Here is a 22,422-nt window from a genome sequence, read left to right as displayed (position 1 = left end):
GTGGCTCTGAAGAGAGCAGAGATAACGGCTTCAGTTCCCCGTCATAAAGGGCTGTCTGACAGCGAGGTAAAGCGCTGAAAATACTCTAAATATAGAGTACACTTAAAGATCATTTTTACATTAACATGTTAGCCTTTAATAGACAGGACAGCTGTAGGCAGGAAAGGGGGAAGACGTGCAGCAAATGGCCGCAGGTCGGACTGGAACCCTGAGCCGCTGCGTCGAGGACTGAGCCTCTGCACACGGACGCCCGTTCTACCAGGTGAGTTTCCCAGGTGAGTTTCCCAGGTGCCCAATATAGAGTACAATTATGGCCTTTTCCCAACTTTCCGCATGTAATTTCAGGTTTATTGAACACCCGTTAACCTGCTAAAAATAGCAAAAAAAATAAATAATGTAAATGTCAGGAGGTCTGTTAGACAGAAATCGGTGGGGTCTGGATGGACAGATACCTGCTAAACAAAACAGTCCAGGAAAAACATGATGTGTCCATTTTTTTGCCTCTTTTTATAAGATAGAGTAGAGACAGTAAGAAGAAGGTTGACCCCCCGGTACTGAACTATGACAGCTAGGGTGTCTGAAGAGACGAAGCAAAGAGCTCAGACTACAGAAACTTAAAGTACCTGCATCAACCTAAAACTAGTCCCGCATTGCCAGACCTTCCTCCACAGCGCTGCAGAGGAAGATCTGGCTAGTCTACACAGCATTCCTGGATGGGAGAAAGACGTGCTCTGGTTTATTGGCATTTCTTTAAACCAATCACAATCGTCATGGGCGGTGCTAAGCGCCGGACGGAGCCACGGTGCCTCTGCTATATAGTCTCAGGAAGGAACTTGTTTTGGTAGAACGTGTGTACGTTCCAAAGTAGTTTTAGTCGTGCAACAGAAAACTCAGATTGGACAGATAGTCTAGCTAGCTGTCTGGATTTACCCTGCAGAGATCTGAGGAGCAGTTAACCATAGTCCTCACAAATCCACCAGAGGTTAGAACGCCAACACAAAGAAAAAGGAAGGGAACGGACATCCGGCCGAGAAGAGGGACATCCGGCTGAATTTCCGGCAGCACCGGAGCAATCCTGGAAGTAGAAGGTCGTGGATATAGACTGACCTAAACCAAACAACAAAACAGTAGATCTCCTACCGAGAGCATCGAGGCTGTCCGCCGTCAGACCGCAGGCCTGTAAGCGAAGCGCGGTGAGCGAGGCGGCGTGACAGAGAGAGGAGGCCAGCGCTCTGAAGCCGCCGGCATCAACCTCCTGCGTGAGCTGAGGATTACAGGAGACGTCCAACACACAGAGTTTGGGGAGAGAAGACACCATTCCACCTGAGAGGGACAGACACAGGACACACACAACAGTCATGTTCTGTGGCTGTTCTCCAGCAGCAAACCTGAAAGAGAAGTATTTAAGAGAGGTTGCTTTATTCCTTCTAGTGCTGTCAAACGATTAAAATATTAGTATATTCTTTCAGTTCATACCAGATGTTGTAACAGCGGTGATGTTGTGTATTGTTTAGGGTCCTCGCCACCACCAGACTAATCAGCATTGCAGACTGAACATGTAGCTGGACTTGAATGGCCTTCTTTTGACTGAAAGTACTGCCAAACAACACTTTTTCTGCTCACCAGTTCCATTTCCACTTCCTCTCAGCCTGCTGCATTGAAGCTCCACCTACGTAAACACCTTCCTGTAATCAACGGCGCCGTCATCACGTCGACCAGCGTAGCGCGCGTAGTGCAAGTGTAGGGTTCGGTTCGGCAGAAACCCAACCCCGTCAAAAAGCCCAATATTCGTCCGAATCCGAAGCTGAATCCTGGAATCGGTGCATCCCTAATTTTAATATAAACCACAATCTTTTTCTAATCTTAACTAGGTTTTTTGGTGTCTATATTTAACTGTCATCACCGCTTGACGGCCACTTTTTGTCAGCTAAACACAACTGTAAAGACCATCCTTTCGTAGGGTATCATACGAATTGGCGTGAATATGTTTTCGTATGATAGCATATGAACCTATGAGAATTCGTGAAAAGTGTATGTACGTTAATATGTGTTAAAGTCAGTACCCAGTACAGCAGCATCAGCTGCAGTGAGCTGGCAGGCCACCAGGTGGAGCTCCCTCAGTGGCGGGGGAAGTTTACCCAGCAGGCCTTGCAAAGCACCGCCCCCGATGCCACTGTTCCAGGACAAATCGAGGATCTCCAAGAGGAGCACGCAGCCGAGAGCTTCACCTGCACAAACACAATATAATCCATTCATTTCACCACATTCACCACATAATCCATTACAATGTTCAGCTGTGAACAAAGAATAAAAAAAATAAGTAATTCAGAATTTAGCGAAAATCTCATCATCTGTAGGTTCGGCGTGGCCCTGATAATGACCCACCCAGAGCAGCGACATCATCGGTGTCGAGCCTACAGCTGCAGAGCCTCAGCTTTCTGATCCCGCCCACATGCTGCAGGTGAGAGGTCAGCGCTTTCAGGCATCCGCCAATCAGATCGTTCCACGAGATGTCCACTTCCTCCAGCTGGGGGAGAAACTGGAGCAACGTCGCTGAGGAGGGCGAGAAGAGGAAGAGGAGGGCGAGAAGAGGAAGGTGACGAAGAGGAGGACGAGAAGATGACTAGACTTTATCTTATCAAAGAAGTACTTTGAGATGATTTTACCAAAAGTCAACAGTCTTAACCAGAGTAACCATGGTTACCTAGCTCCAGCAGGTCTGTAGCAGTGAGGTCACAGTGGGCCAGGCTGAGGCTCCGGCTGTCGCTTTTCTTCCCCAACCTCTGCAGGAAAACACACACTCCCCCCCAGCCGATGTCCCGCTCGCTCTCCGCTGCCATGGCAACACACAAAACACACACATCACGCCTCAGCAGGCTTCACTTCTGTTACCTTTCTCTGCAACTAATGATTATTATCACTGTCGATTCATCTGGGGATTCTTTTTCTGGATGAATGGATTAGTTGTTTGGTCTCTAAAATGGTGAAATATGTGGATCAATGTTTCCAAAAAGGCCCAAGATGACGTCCTCAAATGTCGTCAAAAAGATATTCAGTATACTGTCACAGAGGAAAATAGTCCCATTGAACAAGCTGACATCAACTCAATTACATTTATCGAGTTATCTCGAGACACTTTACAGATAGAGCAGGTCTAGACCAGTGGTTCTCAAACTTTTTTCAATAATTTACCCCATTTGAATTGTGTTTTTAAGCCAAGTACCCCTGACCAGCGATAGATCTACCAAACAACAGCCATGTAACTGAAAAACATTTAAATGCTAATGAAAAAAAGTCGGTAGAAAGAAGGAAGTAAGGCAAGAATAGGTGGAAAATAATATCAAAAACAGCGACAGACTTGTAAAAAAAACCACATTAGAAAGAAGGAAGACAACACTTAGAAAAAAGTGACAAAAACCTTGACAAACTTGGATAAAAAAAAAAAAGCAGTGGAAAAAAGCCAAGTACCCCTGACCAGCGTTAGATCTACCAAACAACAGCCATGTAACTGAAAAACATTTAAATGCTAATGAAAAAAAGACAGTAGAAAAAAGGAAGGAAGGAAGGCAAGAACTGGTCGAAAATAGTGACAAAAAGCAACAAAAACTTAGAAAAACTACGCTCATGTACCCCCTACAGTCCTCCAAAGTACCCCTTGGGGTACACATACCTCCATTTGAGAAACACTGGTCTAGACCACACTCTATAATTTATAAAGTCCCAACAATTCTAGTAATTCCCTAGAGTCCCATCAGAGAAGTTTTATTATGGCTATAATGACTTAACCCTACACAAAAAATATGGGTTTCTTTTAACCAAATTGCCCAAAAAACACAACATGGTTGGTTCAATACAACGTTTTTCACAATATCATAGAATTCTGGATGTCATGTTATATTTTACAGCTTTTGGGGAGGAAAAAAAAAAGAAGGATTTTAATGGTTTAAAAACCTTTTCCTGACTAAACTCTGACAAAAGACTTCCTCGGATTTTAACTTAATTGTCAAAATATTTTATAATTTCTGCTTTTTAACTCAAAAATGTTGTATAAAATCATATAAATGAGGTTTATTGACCATGAATTTTGAAAAACTTGTGGTAATAAGTTGGTTTAAGGGGTGTAGCTGGGGGGAAAGCGTAGAAAACGTTGAATAAAGCAAGAAAAAACATTAAAGAAACATTAAATTGTAAATAAATAAATTGTTTTCAGTTTTCAACTAGGAGGACAACACAAGACTTAAACTCATTAATTATTAAAATAGTTTGTGATTAATTTATTGGTTGACAACTAATGGATTCATCTTTGCAGCTCTACTCTTAACTTCAACATCTTTCTATTCTCTGTCTGTTGTTCTGCATTCATGTTAAGAAACATTTAAAGGTCCCATGACATGGTGCTCTTTGGATGCTTTTATATAGACCTTAGTGGTCCCCTAATACTGTATCTGAAGTCTCTTTTATATAGGCCTTAGTGGTCCCCTAATACTGTATCTGAAGTCTCTTTTATATAGACCTTAGTGGTCCCCTAATACTGTATCTGAAGTCTCTTTTATATAGGCCTTAGTGGTCCCTAATACTGTATCTGAAGTCTCTTTTATATAGGCCTTAGTGGTCCCCTAATACTGTATCTGAAGTCTCTTTTATATAGGCCTTAGTGGTCCCCTAATACTGTATCTGAAGTCTCTTTTATATAGGCCTTAGTGGTCCCCTAATACTGTATCTGAAGTCTCTTTTATATAGACCTTAGTGGTCCCCCTAATACTGTATCTGAAGTCTCTTTTATATAGGCCTCAGTGGTCCTCTAATACTGTATCTGAAGTCTCTTTTATATAGACCTTAGTGGTCCCCTAATACTGTATCTGAAGTCTCTTTTATATAGACCTTAGTGGTCCTCTAATACTGTATCTGAAGTCTCTTTTATATAGGCCTCAGTGGTCCTCTAATACTGTATCTGAAGTCTCTTTTATATAGACCTTAGTGGTCCCCTAATACTGTATCTGAAGTCTCTTTTATATAGGCCTCAGTGGTCCTCTAATACTGTATCTGAAGTCTCTTTTATATAGGCCTTAGTGGTTCCCTAATACTGTATCTGAAGTCTCTTTTATATAGGCCTTAGTGGTCCTCTAATACTGTATCTGAAGTCTCTTTTATATAGGCCTTAGTGGTTCCCTAATACTGTATCTGAAGTCTCTTTTATATAGGCCTCAGTGGTCCTCTAATACTGTATCTGAAGTCTCTTTTATATAGGCCTTAGTGGTCCCCTAATACTGTATCTGAAGTCTCTTTTATATAGGCCTTAGTGGTCCCCTAATACTGTATCTGAAGTCTCTTTTATATAGGCCTTAGTGGTCCCCTAATACTGTATCTGAAGTCTCTTTTATATAGGCCTCAGTGGTCCCCTAATAGTGTATCTGAAGTCTCTTTTATATAGGCCTTAGTGGTCCCCTAATACTGTATCTGAAGTCTCTTTCCCGAAATGCAGCCTTAGTGCAGAATTACAGCCACTAGAGTCAGTCCCACAATGAGCTTTCCTTAGGATGTGCCATTTCTGTGTCTGTAGCTTTAAATGCTATTGAGGAGGAGAGGGGTGTAGCCTTGACCAACTGCCACTTTGCTCGTTTGAAAGCCATGATGTCTCTCTCTCTCTCATGGGGGGGCCAAATTCTCTGGCCGGCAAAGCAAGGGAGGTAACCTTTCCCCTTATGACGTCATAAAGGGAAGATTCCAGATCAGCCCATCTGAGCTTTCATTTTCTCAAAGGCAGAGCAGGATACCCAGGGCTCGGTTTACACCTATCACCATTTCTAGCCACTGGGGGACCATAGGCAGGCTGGGGGAACTCACATTAATGTTAAAAAAACTCATAAAGTGACATTTTCATGCCATGGGACCTTTAATGAGTTGTATATTTGCACTCTTCACACGTTGTATCGCGGCTGCTGCACAGCAACTTCCCTTCCTGCTCACCTGAGCTCTGTCCTCTCTCCTCCCTGCCCTCCGCCTCCCCGTCCTCAGGGATCCCCGTCCGGTCTCGGGACAGGAAGCGTCCCAGCGGCTTCCTGTCTGCTGCCGTGCGTTTCCTGCGGATCTGGCTCATGATGAGGTCGAGAGGGGAACGCCTCTGACTGACTCTCGTCTCTGAAAATAATCGCCATTCGAATGAACTGACACACCAAAACACATCACTTTAGCCTTTACATGCACTTTATTTCTCAAATAAATCAAGGATATTCATCACAAATGCTATTATTAAAATGTTTTTAAAGTTATCTGTTCATTGCTGCTTTATGGAGTCTCTAGAAATGAAAGGCTTGTATGACCATGTGCATGTTAACAGGGTTACGCATGTTTAATTAAGCCCAATAAATGACCCTTCAGAGGTAGTTAGTTACCATTAACTTCCTATTAAACACACTCAAATAGGACAATAGGGCATTTGAGATTAAGGGCATTTCTTCAACATGTAAGAAAAGAAAAGAAAAAATACTTGATTGATCCCTAGAGGAGAAATTAGATGTTACTGCATCACAACAAACAGACCAGATCAAATACAATAGGAGAACTAAACCATTAATCAAAGTTCATTCAAAATAAGAAGAGGAGAATAAACTGCATTTGTGCATTTTTTTAATTAGAATTGAAGCATTCAAAATAATGGATTTTGGCTTCAAATAATGTAATAATAATAATATCACTTCTCCTCCATCATTGTCAGAACCCTTACTTCATTTGAGAGGAGGATGGCATAAATTAAGGAGAGATTAATAAGTAAATAGACTACAAAAATGTAGTATAGTAAATTACTATTTAATTACTAGATCTTCCACCGGGGTCAGCCCAATGTTCCCACAGCCCTATGGTCCCACAGCCCTATGTTCCCACAGCCCAATGTTCCCACAGCCCTATGTTCCCACAGCCCTATGTTCCCACAGCCCTATGTTCCCACAACCCAATGTTCCCACGGCCCTATGTTCCCACGGCCCAATGTTCCCACGGCCCTATGTTCCCACAGCCCTATGCTCCCACGGCTCTATGTTCCCACAGCCCAATGTTCTCACAGCCCTATGTTCCCACAGCCCTATGTTCCCACAGCCCTATGTTCCCACAGCCCTATGTTCTCACAGCCCAATGGTCCCACAGCAACTAGGGATGAAACCTTTAATACACCCTAGTCTACAGACAGTAGGCCTACGGTGGGAAATCTGACACATTATGGATGTAAAGTGAAGGTTGTTTCTACAGAGGAAGACGCCTGGAACCCCCCCCCCCCCCAAGACAGAAATCACTACCGGTGTGGTTTCAGTCCTGTAGGCTCACTGTAAAATCTCTGCTGCACGATCATAAACTTCCATTGTTCCTCTACTAACAGTTAACTCATCTTACCTGCAGACTCCATGAGCGGGTTTGAAGGGCTCAGCTCCGAAAACAAAAAGAAAAGGATAGAAAATAAATAAATAAAAACTCGAGTGTGTTTATCTGCTGTTACTCGTCATGGTGATGCGTTCAAGTCCCAACATGAAGAGATACTAGATAATAGCCTAGATAAAACACAAAACCGGCACCGACTCTCAGTAAAGTCACATTTAACTAAATCCCATCTGCAGCTAAACTTTAAGAATCCATACTTTGATGACTGATCAGCTCCTCTCTCTCTCTGTCTCTTTGTCTCTCTGCCCGGAGTTTAAAACCTGGATGACGTCACGTCCCGTGCTCGTCAGGTGGATCATCCCGGAAGTGCGACAACACCTTCAGTAAATGTTGGCATCATCATCATCATCACTGTGCACGAGGATTCATTTCCTCTTCAGTGAACTGAGTACTCCAATAAACGTCACACAAATAGAAGTATATAAGTATTAGCAACAAATATACTCAAAGTAAAAGAACATGGCCCATTTCAGATGGAAGCATTTCATTGGATTATATTTATGGATGCATTTGTGTTTGATATTAGAATAAAAAAAGTGCTCTCTGTATATGTAAAAGGTTTGTGTTTCAATTTTTCTATGCGAAGCACCGTTAGTATGAAAGGTGACAGAAAGTTATGTATATTTTTTTACTTTATATACTGCAGACCAACACATGAAGTTATGGAGTATTAAATCCTTTTGACCTTTGAAAGTTGAATACTTATTTAGCCTGGGAAAACCCTGACCAACTTCCGGCAAATTTGAGATTTGCCCTGCGAGTCCGTCTGGCCAAGAGCCCATTCCCAATTTTTTCCAAATCGAGGCACCAATCACAACCGTTGAGGCGGGATTTACACCAATCACAACCGTTGAGGCGGGCTCTACACCAATCACAACCGTTGAGGCGGGCTTTACACCAATCACAACCGTTGAGGCGGGCTTTACACAATGACGATAGCGCAGCGACATTGAAGCAGGTTTTGAGGACTATCCAATTGCGCCCAGAGGCGTTTGAGCGGCGTCCGTTGGAGACGCCTCTTTGGAAATGGGCTGTGAATGAAGCTTCCCCAGACCCACTCTCATACTCCTTTTACACGTACATGGTTATTTTTAAAAACGGAGACAATTTCCCTTCATTTGTGCCCTTCGTTTACACGCAAATGGAGAATTTGCTTCTGAAAACGAGTCTTTCTAAAAACTCCGGCCAGAGTGGAGATTTTGGAAAACTTTGTTTGCACGTAAACTGAGACAAACGGAGGTTTAGGCAGCCGAGGAAGTGAGGAAGAGAAGAGGAAGTGATTTGTTGCTATTCTGATTGGCTAACGTGGGCTTGAGCTTCTCGTTACACTGCCACCTACAGGTTTGGCGTGCCCTTATATAGCATATATACACAGGTACATGTAAACGAACACTTTTCTGAAAACTGACAGCAGTGCACGATGTTATTTTTGAAACCAGAGAGGTTGAAATGTCCGTTTATGTAAATAGCCGGCCACGTGTAAACGTAGCATCAGTTACAACTGAGAAGCGTCTGGTGTCAACCAGGCTAATACTTATCTGCAGTCAATTTGCATTTTCAGCTGCAACACAATGAAAGTCGACACACAGACGAGCACATTTCTTCCAAATGTATTTTATTAGATCTGACTCAAATCTGCGGACAGTACAGGATCATTTCTGTACTGAATGAAGGTCCAGGTCTCACTGCAGGGTTGTTACGATAGTCTAAAGGGCCTCCCCCCCCCCGCTCTCCTTCTGCAGTAAATAAAACAGGTGAAAAGACTGAACTGGACCTAATCGGACCTCCTCATGTCGCTGCTGAGGAAGACGAGCAGAGGGAGGAGGCATCTTTAAAACACTGACGTGTCCTGTTGTGTTCCCTTCCTTAACTCCTTGTGAAAAAAAAAAACAATTAAAAAAACAAACAAAAAAAAAAAGCAACAGGCCAAGAAGAAGAGTGTGATGGTTGTGGTGTCCAGGTGACGGCAGTGTCTTCTCTCTCCTCAGTCGTCGTCTACGGTGGGTGTGATGGTCACGCCCCTCCTGATCTGTCCCCATCCAATCAGGCTGAGGAAATAAAAGGAGAGGAGCCAATCAGACGACAAGAAGACCGTTTAAGGCAGGGGTGTCAAACTCAGCTTCCCTAAGGGCCACACTAGAAAATGAGAATCACATCAAGGGCCAGACATAGTTTATTCCTTTTATGTCATGGGAAAAGTCAATTATCTTTGACTTTTGACCGTATTATTGTATGTCTCATATAGTCTTCTCACTTACAGTTTGGTCAAAAAAATGTCGAAGAAAATGCCAAAAACGTTAAAAAAGCATCAAAAAAGTTGTGAAAAGTGACAAAAAGTAGGTGGGCCAAAATGTATTGTGAACCTAAATGTATAGAGGGGCCGGATCAACATTAGCAAGGGGCCAGATTTGGCCCGCGGGCCTTGAGTTTGACACGTGTGGTTTAAGGGGAGACACCCCAGGTGAGTGGGGGGGTGGAGAAATTATATCCCCATGAATTGATTACTGACATTAACTGACTAGTTTTCTCAAATTGTTATGTTTAAAAATGCATACAATGCATTATCTAATGCTAACCTTTGGTGAATTTAGAAGACGTTTACAGGCACAAATAGACAAAGAGGGGTAAAATAAACATCTAAATGTGTATTTTGGATGTTTTTTCCTCCCAATAGTCTGAAAGAAGACATGCTATGGAAGCAGAAAAACTCAAAATGATGTTTTGCCTGTATTGGAACTCAACATAAAACAACCCACTATGATTATGGAAAGAGAAACATTCATAAATGCTCCGTTAGCTTCTTTGCTTTCTGATTACTAAACTCCTTTGTTCTTTATCCTGAATGAGAAGCTTAATAACTTCGCAAAAAGTGCTTTTTTAAAAAAAAAAAAAAAACACATTCAAACTCTTATATATTTCTACAGGTGCTTGATGAAGTGTGACCGTGCACGGCAGCTGGATTCTCCCGTGAGAATCGCAGCATCACACGAAAATCCATCTTGTCATGTTTCAAGTAATGCGTCTCAACTACCAGCGGAGCGAACCAATCAGCATCCGGTGAGGATGCTACAAGCGTGGTCTAGGCGTTATTATGGTTCAGTCAGTAGGGGGTTGGGTTCAAGTTCCCACACGGACCAAAGTATGGTGGTGGACTGGTACCGAACCCCCAACTGCTCGGGGCGCCTTTCCATGGGCAGCTCCCTCACTCTGACATCTGTCCATTAGTGCATGTAGAGGTACTGAGCATGTGTGTGTAATTCAGGCCTGTGTATTATTATTATTACAACAACAGAGTGAAAACATTGTAATTTCCCTTGCAGGATTATAAATTAGAAGTATAAATAATAATAATTCTTCTTCAAGACCTGCCAGCTACTATTGGCCAGGCGTCCATGCATACGGCTATCCTAATCTTAACCACCCGAGGTCAATGCCTAACCCCGACCAATCGGGATGCTTCGTAGGGCGGGACTTGCCTAGAAGTTGCGTGGGATCCATAATAACGCTTGGTTTAGGTGTGTGTGATGGCCGTGACCGTTTGTTGAAAACAACAATGGTGGACGTGATAGACAGATGGCCGATTCCAATCACCTGCCCGAGATTTTTTTGAAAGTGCCCCCGCCCTTTCCCAAACAGGTGCCAATGATTGCTTCTCAGATGGTTCGGTGTTAACAAACCATCTGGCGCGTCAGGTCATGATGAAGCTTCCTGAACCAAAAGCTTCTCTCAAAAAAAGGTAATACTGCACATTTTTAGTGTCCAGATTCTCTGCTCCAACACCACGAGCAAGCAGCTATCTTTTATATATCCAAAAATGAATGAAAAAAAATGACAGAAGCATACGGACTAGTTTTGGATTCCAAAGACAAATTACCTCTCCAGAGGAACAATAAGATTTATCTTTCTGTGCTCGTTGGCTATGAGTCATCCCCACGCATGTGTTTTCATATCAAACTACCTTTAAACTGGGTCTAAACATATTGTACAAACAGGAACTTTGTCCTTTGTTAGGCAACATAATACCTAGACCCCCCCAGGAAGACCCCCTAATGAGGATCTGAATAAATAAAACACAAAAACATCAGTCTGTCAAAATTATATCCCTGACATTTCCCCATAAAAATGTAAAAACCTAAAAAAGGTTTATATTATTGCTATGCTTCGTCATAACTGTATAACAGTATAAAATAAATAAAGAGAACAGGACAACTTTTCTTTTGCTTCTGATTCGTTCCGTTTTGTTGTGTCTATTTCTTCACTTACACTGTCACTCTGTTGAAATATGCACACACGTGGTACGCTCCATAGGGATTTTAATGTGGTACGCTCCATAGGGATTGTCAGGTAGTGGCCCCGTGTGCTGACGTGCACTAACGAGTGCAAGTGGCACGGAAACTGGCCAACGGACGGGACGCAGCGCTCCACAATATAAACTAAGTATCACATACTCATCGCAGCACTTTCAATATAATATTAAGCAACGCGATATCACGATATTGATTCGACATATCATGCACCCCTACTTACCGCCAATGTTTCTCCACACGTCGACTCAGAGCGATCTTCTCTCCGACCTCGGTGCAGACGGGGTTGGTGAGGACGATCTTGGCCAGGTCAGCCTTCACGGCGCTGACGCGGCCGCCTGTCGACAGAGAGCCGATGTTCACCATCAGAACCTCGTTCTTAGACAGCTTCTGGACCTGCACAGACACGAGAAGATGAAAGATGACGGAGGGGTTTTCTAACAGCACACTAAACTCTCAACCAAAACAGAAAGAACTCCTAAATAAAAACGTGTGTTTATCTGCCGAGAAGTCGAAACATGAAGAGCTAATGTGACTTTTACTCTCAGTAAAAGTCACATTTAACTAAATCACACCTGCAGCTAAACTTTTAGAATCCATACTTTGATTAGCTCCTCTCTTTTAAGAATGTTATGTTTCAAGGTCTTCAATATTTCCACAATATTTCTGCATCATACAGCCCTTACAGCTACATCATTCCTCACTTTTTTGACTACTACATATGCCTCACCTTAGCAGCCTTCTTGTCTCCCTCTGTGCGGACTCCCAGCAGCCTCCTGAGCAGGAAGTAGGAGATCTCCAGCTCGGTGAAGATCTCTGGCAGCGCTCCGACGGCGCCCAGCACCTGACCGACCATACGATCCGCTCGGCACAGCGTCGGGTCGATCTTAGTGCCCACACCTGCACACAAACACAGCTTACTTTCCTCAAACTAGGTTTGTCTGTGCCACTCTTAGTTTTGGAATATGTTCAGTTCATAACTCTCTGTGAGCTGGTGATTGATGTCTGAATCTAAAGCTGCGAAGGTGAATCCATTGGTTAGTCAACTATTGAATCAATCACCAACTATTTTGATAATCAAAGAAAACTAAAATCTGATTCCAGCTTCCTAAATGTGAATATTGTTCTAGTTTCTTCTCTCCTCTGTGACAGTAAACTGAATATCTTTAAGTTGTGGACAAAACAAGACATTTTAGGACGTCATATTGGACTTTTCACAATTTTTTTCAATCAGGGCCGGGGGGGGGGGGGGGGGTCCTAACTGCGTGTCAATCACCACACACACACACACACACTTGTGGGGGGGGGGGGGCTTAGGAGACCGTTTTGGGTTTTAGCAGAAAGGGGGGAGGGACTGAGAAGTTGTTGATGTTCAAACTTTTTGGTTAAGTCCTGGATCTTCCCAATCCTACCTACAGCACCTTTAATCCAAAAAATAATCCATCCATCCATCTTCGTCCGCTTATCCGGGGTCGGGTCGCGGGGGTAGCAGCTCCAGCAGGGGACCCCAAACTTCCCTTTCCCGAGCCACATTAACCAAAAATAATCGATAATGAAAATAATCTTTAGTTGCAGCCCTATCCCAATTGTTTTTTGTCACAGGTTGTTTTGTTTAAATATGTTCAATATTACTGTAAGGGTACTTTATTGTCACATACATGTAGCGAAATTCATTCTCTGCATTTAACCCATCCCTCAAATGGAGCAGTGGGCAGACATTTACAGCGCCTGGGGACCAAGTCCAGATCTGAGGGGCACTGACTGGAGAACCTAGAACATGTTTTTTCATGGTGGGGGAAACCGGAGCACCCGGAGGAAACCCACACAAACATGGGGAGAACATACAAACTCCACACAGAAAGTGGGGTCACAGTGCTAACCATTGGGCCACCATGCTGCCCCAATATGTTTTTGGCCAGAAACAAGCCGGTCATGGCTTTCAAGTTGACAAGTCACAGCGCTTACAGCAACACAGCAGAGGAGGCAAAAAAAAAAAAAAAACACTAATTTAGGACAACAAAACAATCAAAAACACACAAAACATCAGCATGAAATCTGCAGCTCCTGCAGGTTAAATCATGAATAAAAAAAAAAAAAAGTTCAAATGTGTGGACGTACCGATGAGGCCTCCGGGTGCAGCGTACTGCAGGTCGTTGTGCTCAGCAAACAAAGAGACGATCTTGGAGAAGATGGGTTTGCACATCAGCTTTCCTTCGTGGTCTTTGGACACGATACCCGGCCGCACCTCGATCTCCTGACCCACCTGGAGGTCACACAGAACGGAGGAGGAGGACGGGTTAGAGGGACACCCAACTTCAGGGGTAGAGAACTGTTTATTAGTTTAATTAGCCAAACTAAAGCACCTCTTATTGTCAATGCTTGTTTCAGGAGGTAATCCACACCCAAGACCAATACAAATAGAGAGCAAACGGTGAAGAAGCTACACATCCATCTTTCTCCACTACTACTTCTACACTAATCCTGTGTAAGACATGGTTTATTTCGTAAAATAAACACTTATTTTGGTACGGAAGCCAAGTAAATTTTCTAAAACGGAGAAACTGCAAGGGTTTTTGTGCTCCGATGCTGCAGTCTGAAATGTGCGTGTGTGAACTGTGAATCAGTTTGCTTCTGATGAAGTATCAAGAACAAATCTCACCTTGAGCACGCCCTTCAGGATGCTTCCTCCGGCCACGCCGCCTTTCAGGTCATCCACTTCACAGCCAGGTTTGTTCACGTCAAAAGATCTGATGACTGGAACACCCAAGGGTTTGTTTAATGAAATGCTCTGTCTGAATGTGTGTGGTAATAAATCGTTTGTGAAATAAAGTTAACACAAAGTTGTGAAATGCTTCATAGCATAAGCAGAACAACAATGTAAGTGTAATGTGGCTAAAAGGCTAAAACCATGAGAAGGGAGACAGAAAGCAGAAAACACACAAGTTAATCAGAAGAATCTGAGACCTGTGAGATTTGTCTTACCGATGAGTCTGGGCTCGGAGGTGAAGTCTCTGACGGGCACTGGGATCATTTTGACGATGTACTCACAGACAACCTCAATGTTGTACTTCAGCTGAGCTGAGATAGGAATGATGGGGGCGCCCTCTGCCACCGTGCCTGCAGGAGAAACACACGCACACACACAGGGGTTGACTCCTCAACGCAGCGGCCACGGGTTCAACTGTGTGTGTGTGTGTGTGTGTGTATTTTCTTTTTCATTGTTATTTCTTTCACTAGTCCAAATATAATTTCGCTGTATTTGGACTAGTGAAAGAAATAACTGGATGTGTTTAAAATTATTTAAGACCTAGAACACAATACTTTAAGACTTTTTAAAAAGGAGAATTCCGGCCGATTTTTACCTGAATCTTGATCGCTAGATGTCACCGAGTACTGTCGACAGGGGGAAAAAAAAAAACGACCAAAATCGGTGCTAGCAAACTTGAGTTGCTGCCGCTAATGGCCAGAGCTCCCAGTTAGCTAAAATGCCAGTTGTGGGAGCATGTTCTGAAGAGTGGCTTTGTGCCTCTTAACGGACACAAAATGCAATTAACATTTCTGTGCAACATGAACAGGGCCCTTACGTGACAACAAGATGCGTTTTAAATTTTGTTTTTGAAATATGACAATTCGTGAGACTTCTGAAGACCCTGCAGAAACCGTGCCGGATGGACCCGGTTCTTTAGAATGCAAGTTCAAGCCAACTCACCCTGTACGAAGGCGAGGATCTGCTCGTACTGCTCTTTGGCCTGGCTCTCCTTCACCAGGTCGATCTTGTTCTGCAGGATGAGGATGTGCTTCAGCTTCATGATCTCTATGGCCGCCAGATGCTCTGACGTCTGGGGCTGAGGACACGACTCATTACCCGCTGGCAGACAAGAGACGACAACAATAATCAGATGACTTTCTATAGAGTAAACACATGTCTGTCTTGCTGGTGGGAGTTAAGCAACCACAGACTTACCAATAAGCAGGAGGGCTGCATCCATGACGGCGGCTCCGTTCAACATAGTTGCCATCAAAATGTCGTGACCAGGACAGTCAACGAATGACACGTGTCTGGGAGAACGAAAAGAAAGAGTCCCACTGATGCATGGAAAAATATTTTACATATTTCACCAGTTTTCAGTTAGCCTGACGTCATCATACTCAGATTCTTGTCAGAATCTGAGTCTGATACCGCTCCATTGGGCTGTGATTATGGGGGGTGTTTCAACCGAACCAGGAAAGAAAATGCCTCTGCACTCATTGGCTAGATCTACAACCAATCAGAGCAACGGAGACAGACGCCACAGAAGCTGCAAGTCAAAGGCAGGTTTTATGTTACTGTTGATCATCTGCCCATCATCGTATAAAGCCCGCCCTGACCATTTGATTGGTCCGAACAGCTCTGGTTCGAGCATAGTTGCTCCACAACGGATCAAGTCCAGACCCAACTTCATGATCTCAAATGTTGTGGGCGGGGCTAAGTTCGGCTGGCATCCAGGCTAGTTTACAGTCAAACTCATCTTTTAGGACACAGAGTCCTCCTCCCTCTCTTCAGTCTTAGGCTAAAGCTACACTACTAAGTTTTGGTTTAAAAACGAATGGTGTTTCCGAGCCCCTAAAACTCTGGGGTTGCTTTGAAGTCTGGACGGCCAGAAACGGAGACCTTTGGAAAGGACGTCTTATCGGTTAGGTAGCTTACATACCTTTCACCAACAGTTTCAGTTCCAGACCTGCCAACCTTGAAGAAATTTTATGAGTACAACCCCCCCGACTCCCGGGCCCCCGCACGCAGCAATCACCCGACAGCCCACCGCCAATGTACGCTCCACCGTTGCCCATCCACCAGTGAGAAACCTATGAGATATCTAACACCATACTACATAATATACTTTCACCAATCAATATCTATTAGTGACTCCATAACCATATACAAGTAGACCATAAATGTTAAACAATTACTGCAACCACTCCCAACATTAAATTGAAAGCAAACCGTTGTACAGGAGGCATAGCCCATGGAAACTTCTTCCACCTGAAAATACATTGTTTGGCTCATCACTACCTTCTAGATTACAATAAATTATTATTACTGTGTAGAGGAATGGAGTGGATGAATGGCTGTACGTGTAGTGAAACTACGCAAATGTTTTCTTCTATCCTGTCCAATATGTTGTGCCCATATATATTTTTGTTAGTGTAACTAATAGGAGGCGGAATGAGCTAATAAATATTCCTAAGTATTTCTATGTTATAGATGAGAGTTAAACCAGGTTAACACACAGCCTTCTTCTGATTACTGAAGGGAAATGAAGTAGTCTAAGTAATGATTTACTCATAAAGAATCTTTAAATAGGCCTAAAGCAACTACTAAAAAAGCACAAGATTGAAGCCTGGCAGAGACACAATTATAGGCTAATATATCCATCCATCTTTCGTCCGCTTATCCGGTATCAGGTCGCGGGGGTAGCAGCTCCAGCAGGGGACCCCAAACTTCCCTTTCCCGAGCCACATTAACCAGCTCCGACTGGAGGATCCCGAGGCGTTCCCAGGCCAGGTTGGAGATATAATCCCTCCACCTAGTCCTGGGTCTCCCCCGAGGCCTCCTCCCAACTGGACGTGTCTGGAACACCTCCCTAGGGAGGCGCCCAGGGGGGCTAATATATAACATTGGCCAGATATTTCAGATAGGCTTTTAAAAAGGTTGATATGGGTGAGATTGCATTATGTCAGTTGCCATCACATTGGCCTAGCAAATAGCCATATTGTAATACATTATTGATTACTAGTTACTGTCATTTGAGAGTAATTAGTTATATTACAATATTACTGTCTCTGAATTCTAACGCTTACACTACTTTTGCGTTACTTTCACCAAAATAAAAGCGGAAGAATGACTTGGCAGGTAGCTTGTGAATTTCACCACGGGGTCAACAAAGTCTCATCTTTATCCACTTTAATATATCATAATTTATTCATATTATTTTGTATTATTAATCTGAGGCTGCAAAGTAACTAAAGCTATAAAATAGTAACGTGAAACGTACAATAGTCTACTTGACTCTGAATTGTGGTGGACTAGAAGTAGCCTAAGTACGATTATATGAAAAATACCCAATTAAAAGCACCTTACAATTGAATCGAAGTAGCCTACGGTAGGCTAAAGTTACTTTCCACCGCTGATAAAATGTAATTAATATTAGGTGTAGCAAGACTAAACATTAATTCCTAGGTAGGTGGGCGGAGGGTTAAAATGCAGCGCTCTGATTGGCTGAAAGCTTTTCACTCCACTTACACTCTGTGGCTCAGCGGCAGAATCAACGTCATAGATGTAGATTGCATAGAAACTGAAACCGGCGACAAAATGCGTACATAGAGAGCAGCGAATCGTACAAGCGTACTCAAGGGTCAAAATGCGTGCAAAGTACAAAAAATGCGTACATGTTGTCCAAGCTTATAAATCCCTGCTCTTATTTTTCAACATTGTCGTTCTTTCTCCAAAGTATTTCAACTTATACGTCCATGATTTTTCACCGCAGAAGTAACGTCAGTCAGTCTGCTTCCTGTTTACACCGCGGTCATGTGATAGGTGTTGTCAGACGTGTTAATATGGATGGAGATTAGTTCTGCTACTGGAGCTAAAACTCTCGTGTGGACGTAGACATTTTTTTCTCAACGCGCCGCTTACAAAAGAATACGTAGCAGTGTAGATGTAGCCTTACCTGACCAGCTTGAAGTGGCCCTTGGTGTTGGGGATGTCTGTGGGAAACTCATCAGGAGTGCTGCTGCCACACGACCTGTAACACTCTGGCCTGGGACAGCTGGGGTCATCCAGCTTATAGACCTACAAAAACATGGAAGTGTCGAAGCACTTTTAACGCATTCCAAGTGAAGTGGAAATCTGAAGACTTGTGCATGAATACGAAACGAAGAACAGTACTCCATTTAAAATGTTTATGCCCTCTTAGCACCCAGAGCTACTTAACTGAAGTGATTAATCAACTTTACTTCTTTGTTTTTCTATAATGTTTAACCAGAAATAATATGTACCGCACATCTTTAATATTGTGCATGCATGAATAAAAGATCCAATTCCAATTTAGGATTTAGAAAATGTCAAAATAGGCAACGGCCAAAATCATTCAGGCCTTTCCTTTAAAAATTAAAAAACAAAGAGGCATTCGTTAGACAGGAAAGGTCCGGATTACCCTCAGAAAAAACAATCCCCATTCCCCCTACCTTAGCGTTAGCATATCCTAGCTTGATGGTGATGTTTCTCTCCAGCTCGTTCTTGAACCTGACAGTGTGAACACCAGAAATGGCCTTCACTACTGTGGACTTGCCGTGGGCCACATGACCGATGGTGCCTAGGAGAGAAGGGAGACAGGAGTCAAAACAAGCGGTCCTCATTTGTCATTTCTAACATGCTAAAAGACACAAAATCGGATCCTCATTTGCCTGATCACATACCAATATTGATGGTGGCCTGTCTGCTGATGATCTCCTGAGAGAGAGGCGTCAGAGTAGACACATCCTGCCAAGAGTACAACTCACATTAGACTCATAGCACACTGAAACAGACATTTGACGTGTTTTCACGGTGAGCAGAGCAGCGCTGCCTACATCTTTAATCCTGGAGGTCAATAGAAACAAAGGGGGCCTGGCACAGAGACAGACACACAAACACTGACTCTGCATGTGAAGTGGACACTCAAAGTTAAATCTGACAAGTCTGAACCTAGCTTTATCCAATGTTCACATTTATGTTATGGATAAGTCTGCGCACATTTGATAAGATAATGCTTAGTTTGCATATTTAAAACATAACATTTCAGAAAACTTATAATAACTACACCTGTAGTAATACAGAAAATAATTGTCTTAATTTAAGTCATCAACTAGGGAAGTTTCATGGCGATATATACTAGCTAAAATGTTTCCCCTCTTCACATGGTCAAATCAGATGAACGCCTATAAAAATGTGTAATAATTCTGAACCACGTCTCTGCTGCCATCACCGTTACGAACTCCATTAACATTTTAATAGATTTTACTTCAATTTAGCATATGATGCTAACGTTTTGCTCCAGTTGGGATAAGCAGACATTACTGACGTATAACACAAACGGCGACTATTATGGCGCTGTAAATACATATTTAAATTCAAACGTTTGTCTCATTTTGACATATTGATAAAAACGAATGTAACCTTGTTGTAGAAGTAAAGCGTGTGTATTAGCTCTCCGCCCCGCTAGGCCTCCCGTCATGTGCCGGGTGGTGGTGGCGGCGCAGCACTGGCGACCGTTAGCGGTTACAATGTCCACCTTTTGTGTAACCGTTTTAGCATCACGACGGACCGACAGCCACAAACATTAAAACACAAAGCTGTAAAAGCAGTTAAACTGACACTTACCAAAGAACTAAGGTCTTGTCTAGCCAGATGAGGCTGACCAAGCGTTGTACCAGACTCGTCACCCGCCATCTTGAATGAAAAGGGAATGAAGAAGGAGGCTCCGCCGAATGCCTGATCAACCGCTAAAAACGGCTCTTTCCCTTTTCCAACAATCAGTTATTACATCAAATTATGTTCCTTTTTTGTATTGTTAGTACAAAATCACAAATATTTAAAAAAAAAAAAAGACATCTGTTATATATTTATTTTCTCTGACAAATGACAAAGACGTGGTTTGAAACTCGCGTGACTCATCCAAGTAGATGCAACGGGGTCTGATGCAATTTTTTTTTTTTTACTATAAAATAAATTTTACGTAATAAAGCTGATGTAGTTTATATGCCGTTAACAACCGTTTAATACCGAACAGGCCCAGAGTTTTGATCTGTTTTCCTGCTCCTAAAAATAAAGAAATATGTTTGTGAAACATGTTTTTAATTCATGGGTCGGGTCCGTCGCTGTTTAGTGACGCCATAAGGAGCTTTTGTAGTTTTGTTTTGTGGTGTGTGTGTAGTTCTGTAACAAATCCTGAAATGCTGGGCTGCCCCTAGGTTTGTTGTTTTGTAAAATAATTTGAAATGTGACTAACGGCAAGTCCATATGTGAATAAACACAACATTAACTATTACAGCGTAATAACGGGCCTAAAACTAGATACTTACGCAAATATATTTTGTTCCTCAAGAATTGACACCCAGATAATGCAAGACCAAAGATAGATAGATAGATAGATAGATAAATAGATAGATAGATAGATAGATAGATAGATAGATAGATAGATAGATAGATAGATAAATAGATAGATAGATAGATAGATAGATAAATAGATAGATAGATAGATAGATAGATAGATAGATAGATAGATAGATAGATAGATAGATAGATAGATAAATAGATAGATAGATAGATAGATAGATAAATAGATAGATAGATAGATAGATAGATAGATAGATAGATAGATAGATAAATAGATAGATAGATAGATAGATAGATAAATAGATAGATAGATAGATAGATAGATAGATTTTATTAATCCCAAACTGGGAAATTAAGCAAAGCAGGTGTTTGCACATTCATACAGGAAGTATTAAGATCCTTTATGTATGTACGTAAGTAAATCAAATGTACTTAAATATTTAATGCAAAAAAAAAAGTAAAATATAAGTTCCTCATATGGATAATATTATAGCTGTAATTTTAAACTTTCACTGAAAAAAGGTATTTGTTTTCTAAGGTTCAACACAATATGTGAAAACAGTATTCTAATCAATCTTAATACTGTTTATTTTACTATAGTACTATATTTTTGGCAAAGTTTTGCATTTGTAAATGTAAATATGCTAAAGTAAAACCTCACTTTCATGTTTTCAAAAAAGAAATGTAATGGAGCTATATATTAAGACAATAACTTCAGTGGCTGGGTTGGCTCAGTTGGTACAGTAGGTGCACATATACATAGAGGTCTGTGCCGAGGTCCAGGGTTCGAGTCCCCCGCTCTCTCCCCTTTCTCACCTATCTGTCCTGTCCATTATAGGCAGAAATGCCCCAAAAAATAAAATAAAATAAAACAAAACAATAACTTCAGCAAAAAACAAAACAAATAAAACTGTGAGACTGTGCCCACTAAGAAAAAAGATCATGTAATTAATTCGTATGAGTTAGTATATCAAAAGAATGAGAACATTTCTCAAAATAATGACTTACTATCTCAAAAAAATTGACGTAGTGTATTTTGAGAAAGTTTCTCATTATGTTGCGAATGTTTGTCATTTTTTTTCCGGGATACTAAGTCACTATTTTAAGAAATTTTGTCATTATACTGACTTACATGATCTCTTTTTTTTTTTTTTTATCACATTTGCGGAAATGTGCTTTCATACATTTGTACTTGAGTAATATTTCACCTCTGATGATGCTGGGCTTTTTTTGCAGGACAAATGAAATGTTGTGCTGCAGGTTTTGAGACCTGTAACACACAGTGGAGAGTGTCACTGAAAAAGATCGAAAAATGTGTAGTAACATATCTAGGAAACTACTGTTTTGATTAATCTCCCCTTGTGTGCCGCTCTAAATGTTCATTTTATTTTCTCTTGCCTTTTTGCTTTTGACTTGTCTATTTTTAAAGGTGCTCTAAGTGATGTGACGCATCTTTTAGGCTACAACATTTTTCGTCACATACAGTAAACATCGCCTCACTATCTGCTAGCTGCCTGTCCCCTGAACACACTGTAAAAAAACATCTCCTCACTATCT

General features: G+C 42.0%; 2 protein-coding genes across 4 annotated transcripts in view; both read right to left on the bottom strand.

Annotated features, from left to right (window-relative positions):
- The window catches only part of lrrc31 (leucine rich repeat containing 31), a 155,164-nt gene extending 147,440 nt beyond the window's left edge, over window positions 1-7,724 (bottom strand). For 2 of the 3 annotated variants that reach the window (XR_013503837.1, XM_078280824.1), the window contains exons 1-6: window positions 7,384-7,724; window positions 5,968-6,138; window positions 2,705-2,833; window positions 2,386-2,553; window positions 2,064-2,228; window positions 1,141-1,323 (exon numbers count right to left, since the gene is read on the bottom strand). Coding sequence is in view for 2 of the 3 variants with exons in the window: in XM_078280824.1 (XP_078136950.1) it covers window positions 1,141-1,323; window positions 2,064-2,228; window positions 2,386-2,553; window positions 2,705-2,833; window positions 5,968-6,138; window positions 7,384-7,396 (829 nt within the window). In the remaining variant the exon portion in view is untranslated. Of the gene's footprint in view, window positions 1-1,140; window positions 1,324-2,063; window positions 2,229-2,385; window positions 2,554-2,704; window positions 2,834-5,967; window positions 6,165-7,383 lie in introns of all 3 variants that reach the window. The other variant, XM_078280826.1, reaches the window with a different exon arrangement.
- A 1,298-nt stretch (window positions 7,725-9,022) lies between these two features.
- On the bottom strand, window positions 9,023-20,235 carry eif2s3 (eukaryotic translation initiation factor 2, subunit 3 gamma). Its single transcript, XM_078280567.1, has 12 exons — window positions 20,131-20,235; window positions 19,188-19,251; window positions 18,957-19,084; window positions 18,440-18,561; window positions 15,697-15,791; window positions 15,442-15,600; window positions 14,715-14,849; window positions 14,392-14,486; window positions 13,851-13,995; window positions 12,463-12,632; window positions 11,956-12,128; window positions 9,023-9,476 (listed from the first exon to the last, which is right to left on the bottom strand). The coding sequence occupies exons 1-12, from the start codon at window positions 20,197-20,199 to the stop codon at window positions 9,413-9,415; spliced, it is 1,419 nt and encodes a 472-aa protein (XP_078136693.1). The 5' UTR covers window positions 20,200-20,235; the 3' UTR covers window positions 9,023-9,412.
- Between the last annotated feature and the right edge of the window lie 2,187 nt (window positions 20,236-22,422).

Source organism: Sander vitreus, chromosome 22, assembly GCF_031162955.1.
Source record: "Sander vitreus isolate 19-12246 chromosome 22, sanVit1, whole genome shotgun sequence".
NCBI classification, from domain to species: domain Eukaryota; kingdom Metazoa; phylum Chordata; class Actinopteri; order Perciformes; family Percidae; genus Sander; species Sander vitreus.
The sequence above is the reverse complement of the archived record's forward strand: the minus strand, read 5'-3'. Positions and strand labels throughout refer to the sequence as shown.

Bases quoted from the DNA above. Each gene is read 5' to 3' on its own strand.
- eif2s3 (XM_078280567.1), bottom strand. From the start codon at position 20,199: ATGGCGGGTGACGAGTCTGGTACAACGCTTGGTCAGCCTCATCTGGCT. The intron at 14,850-15,441 runs GTGAGTTGGCTT...TTTCTCCTGCAG, and splicing joins GATCCTCGCCTTCGTACAGG to GCACGGTGGCAGAGGGCGCC. The intron at 12,633-13,850 runs GTACGTCCACAC...GTTTGTGTGCAG, and splicing joins TGCACCCGGAGGCCTCATCG to GTGTGGGCACTAAGATCGAC.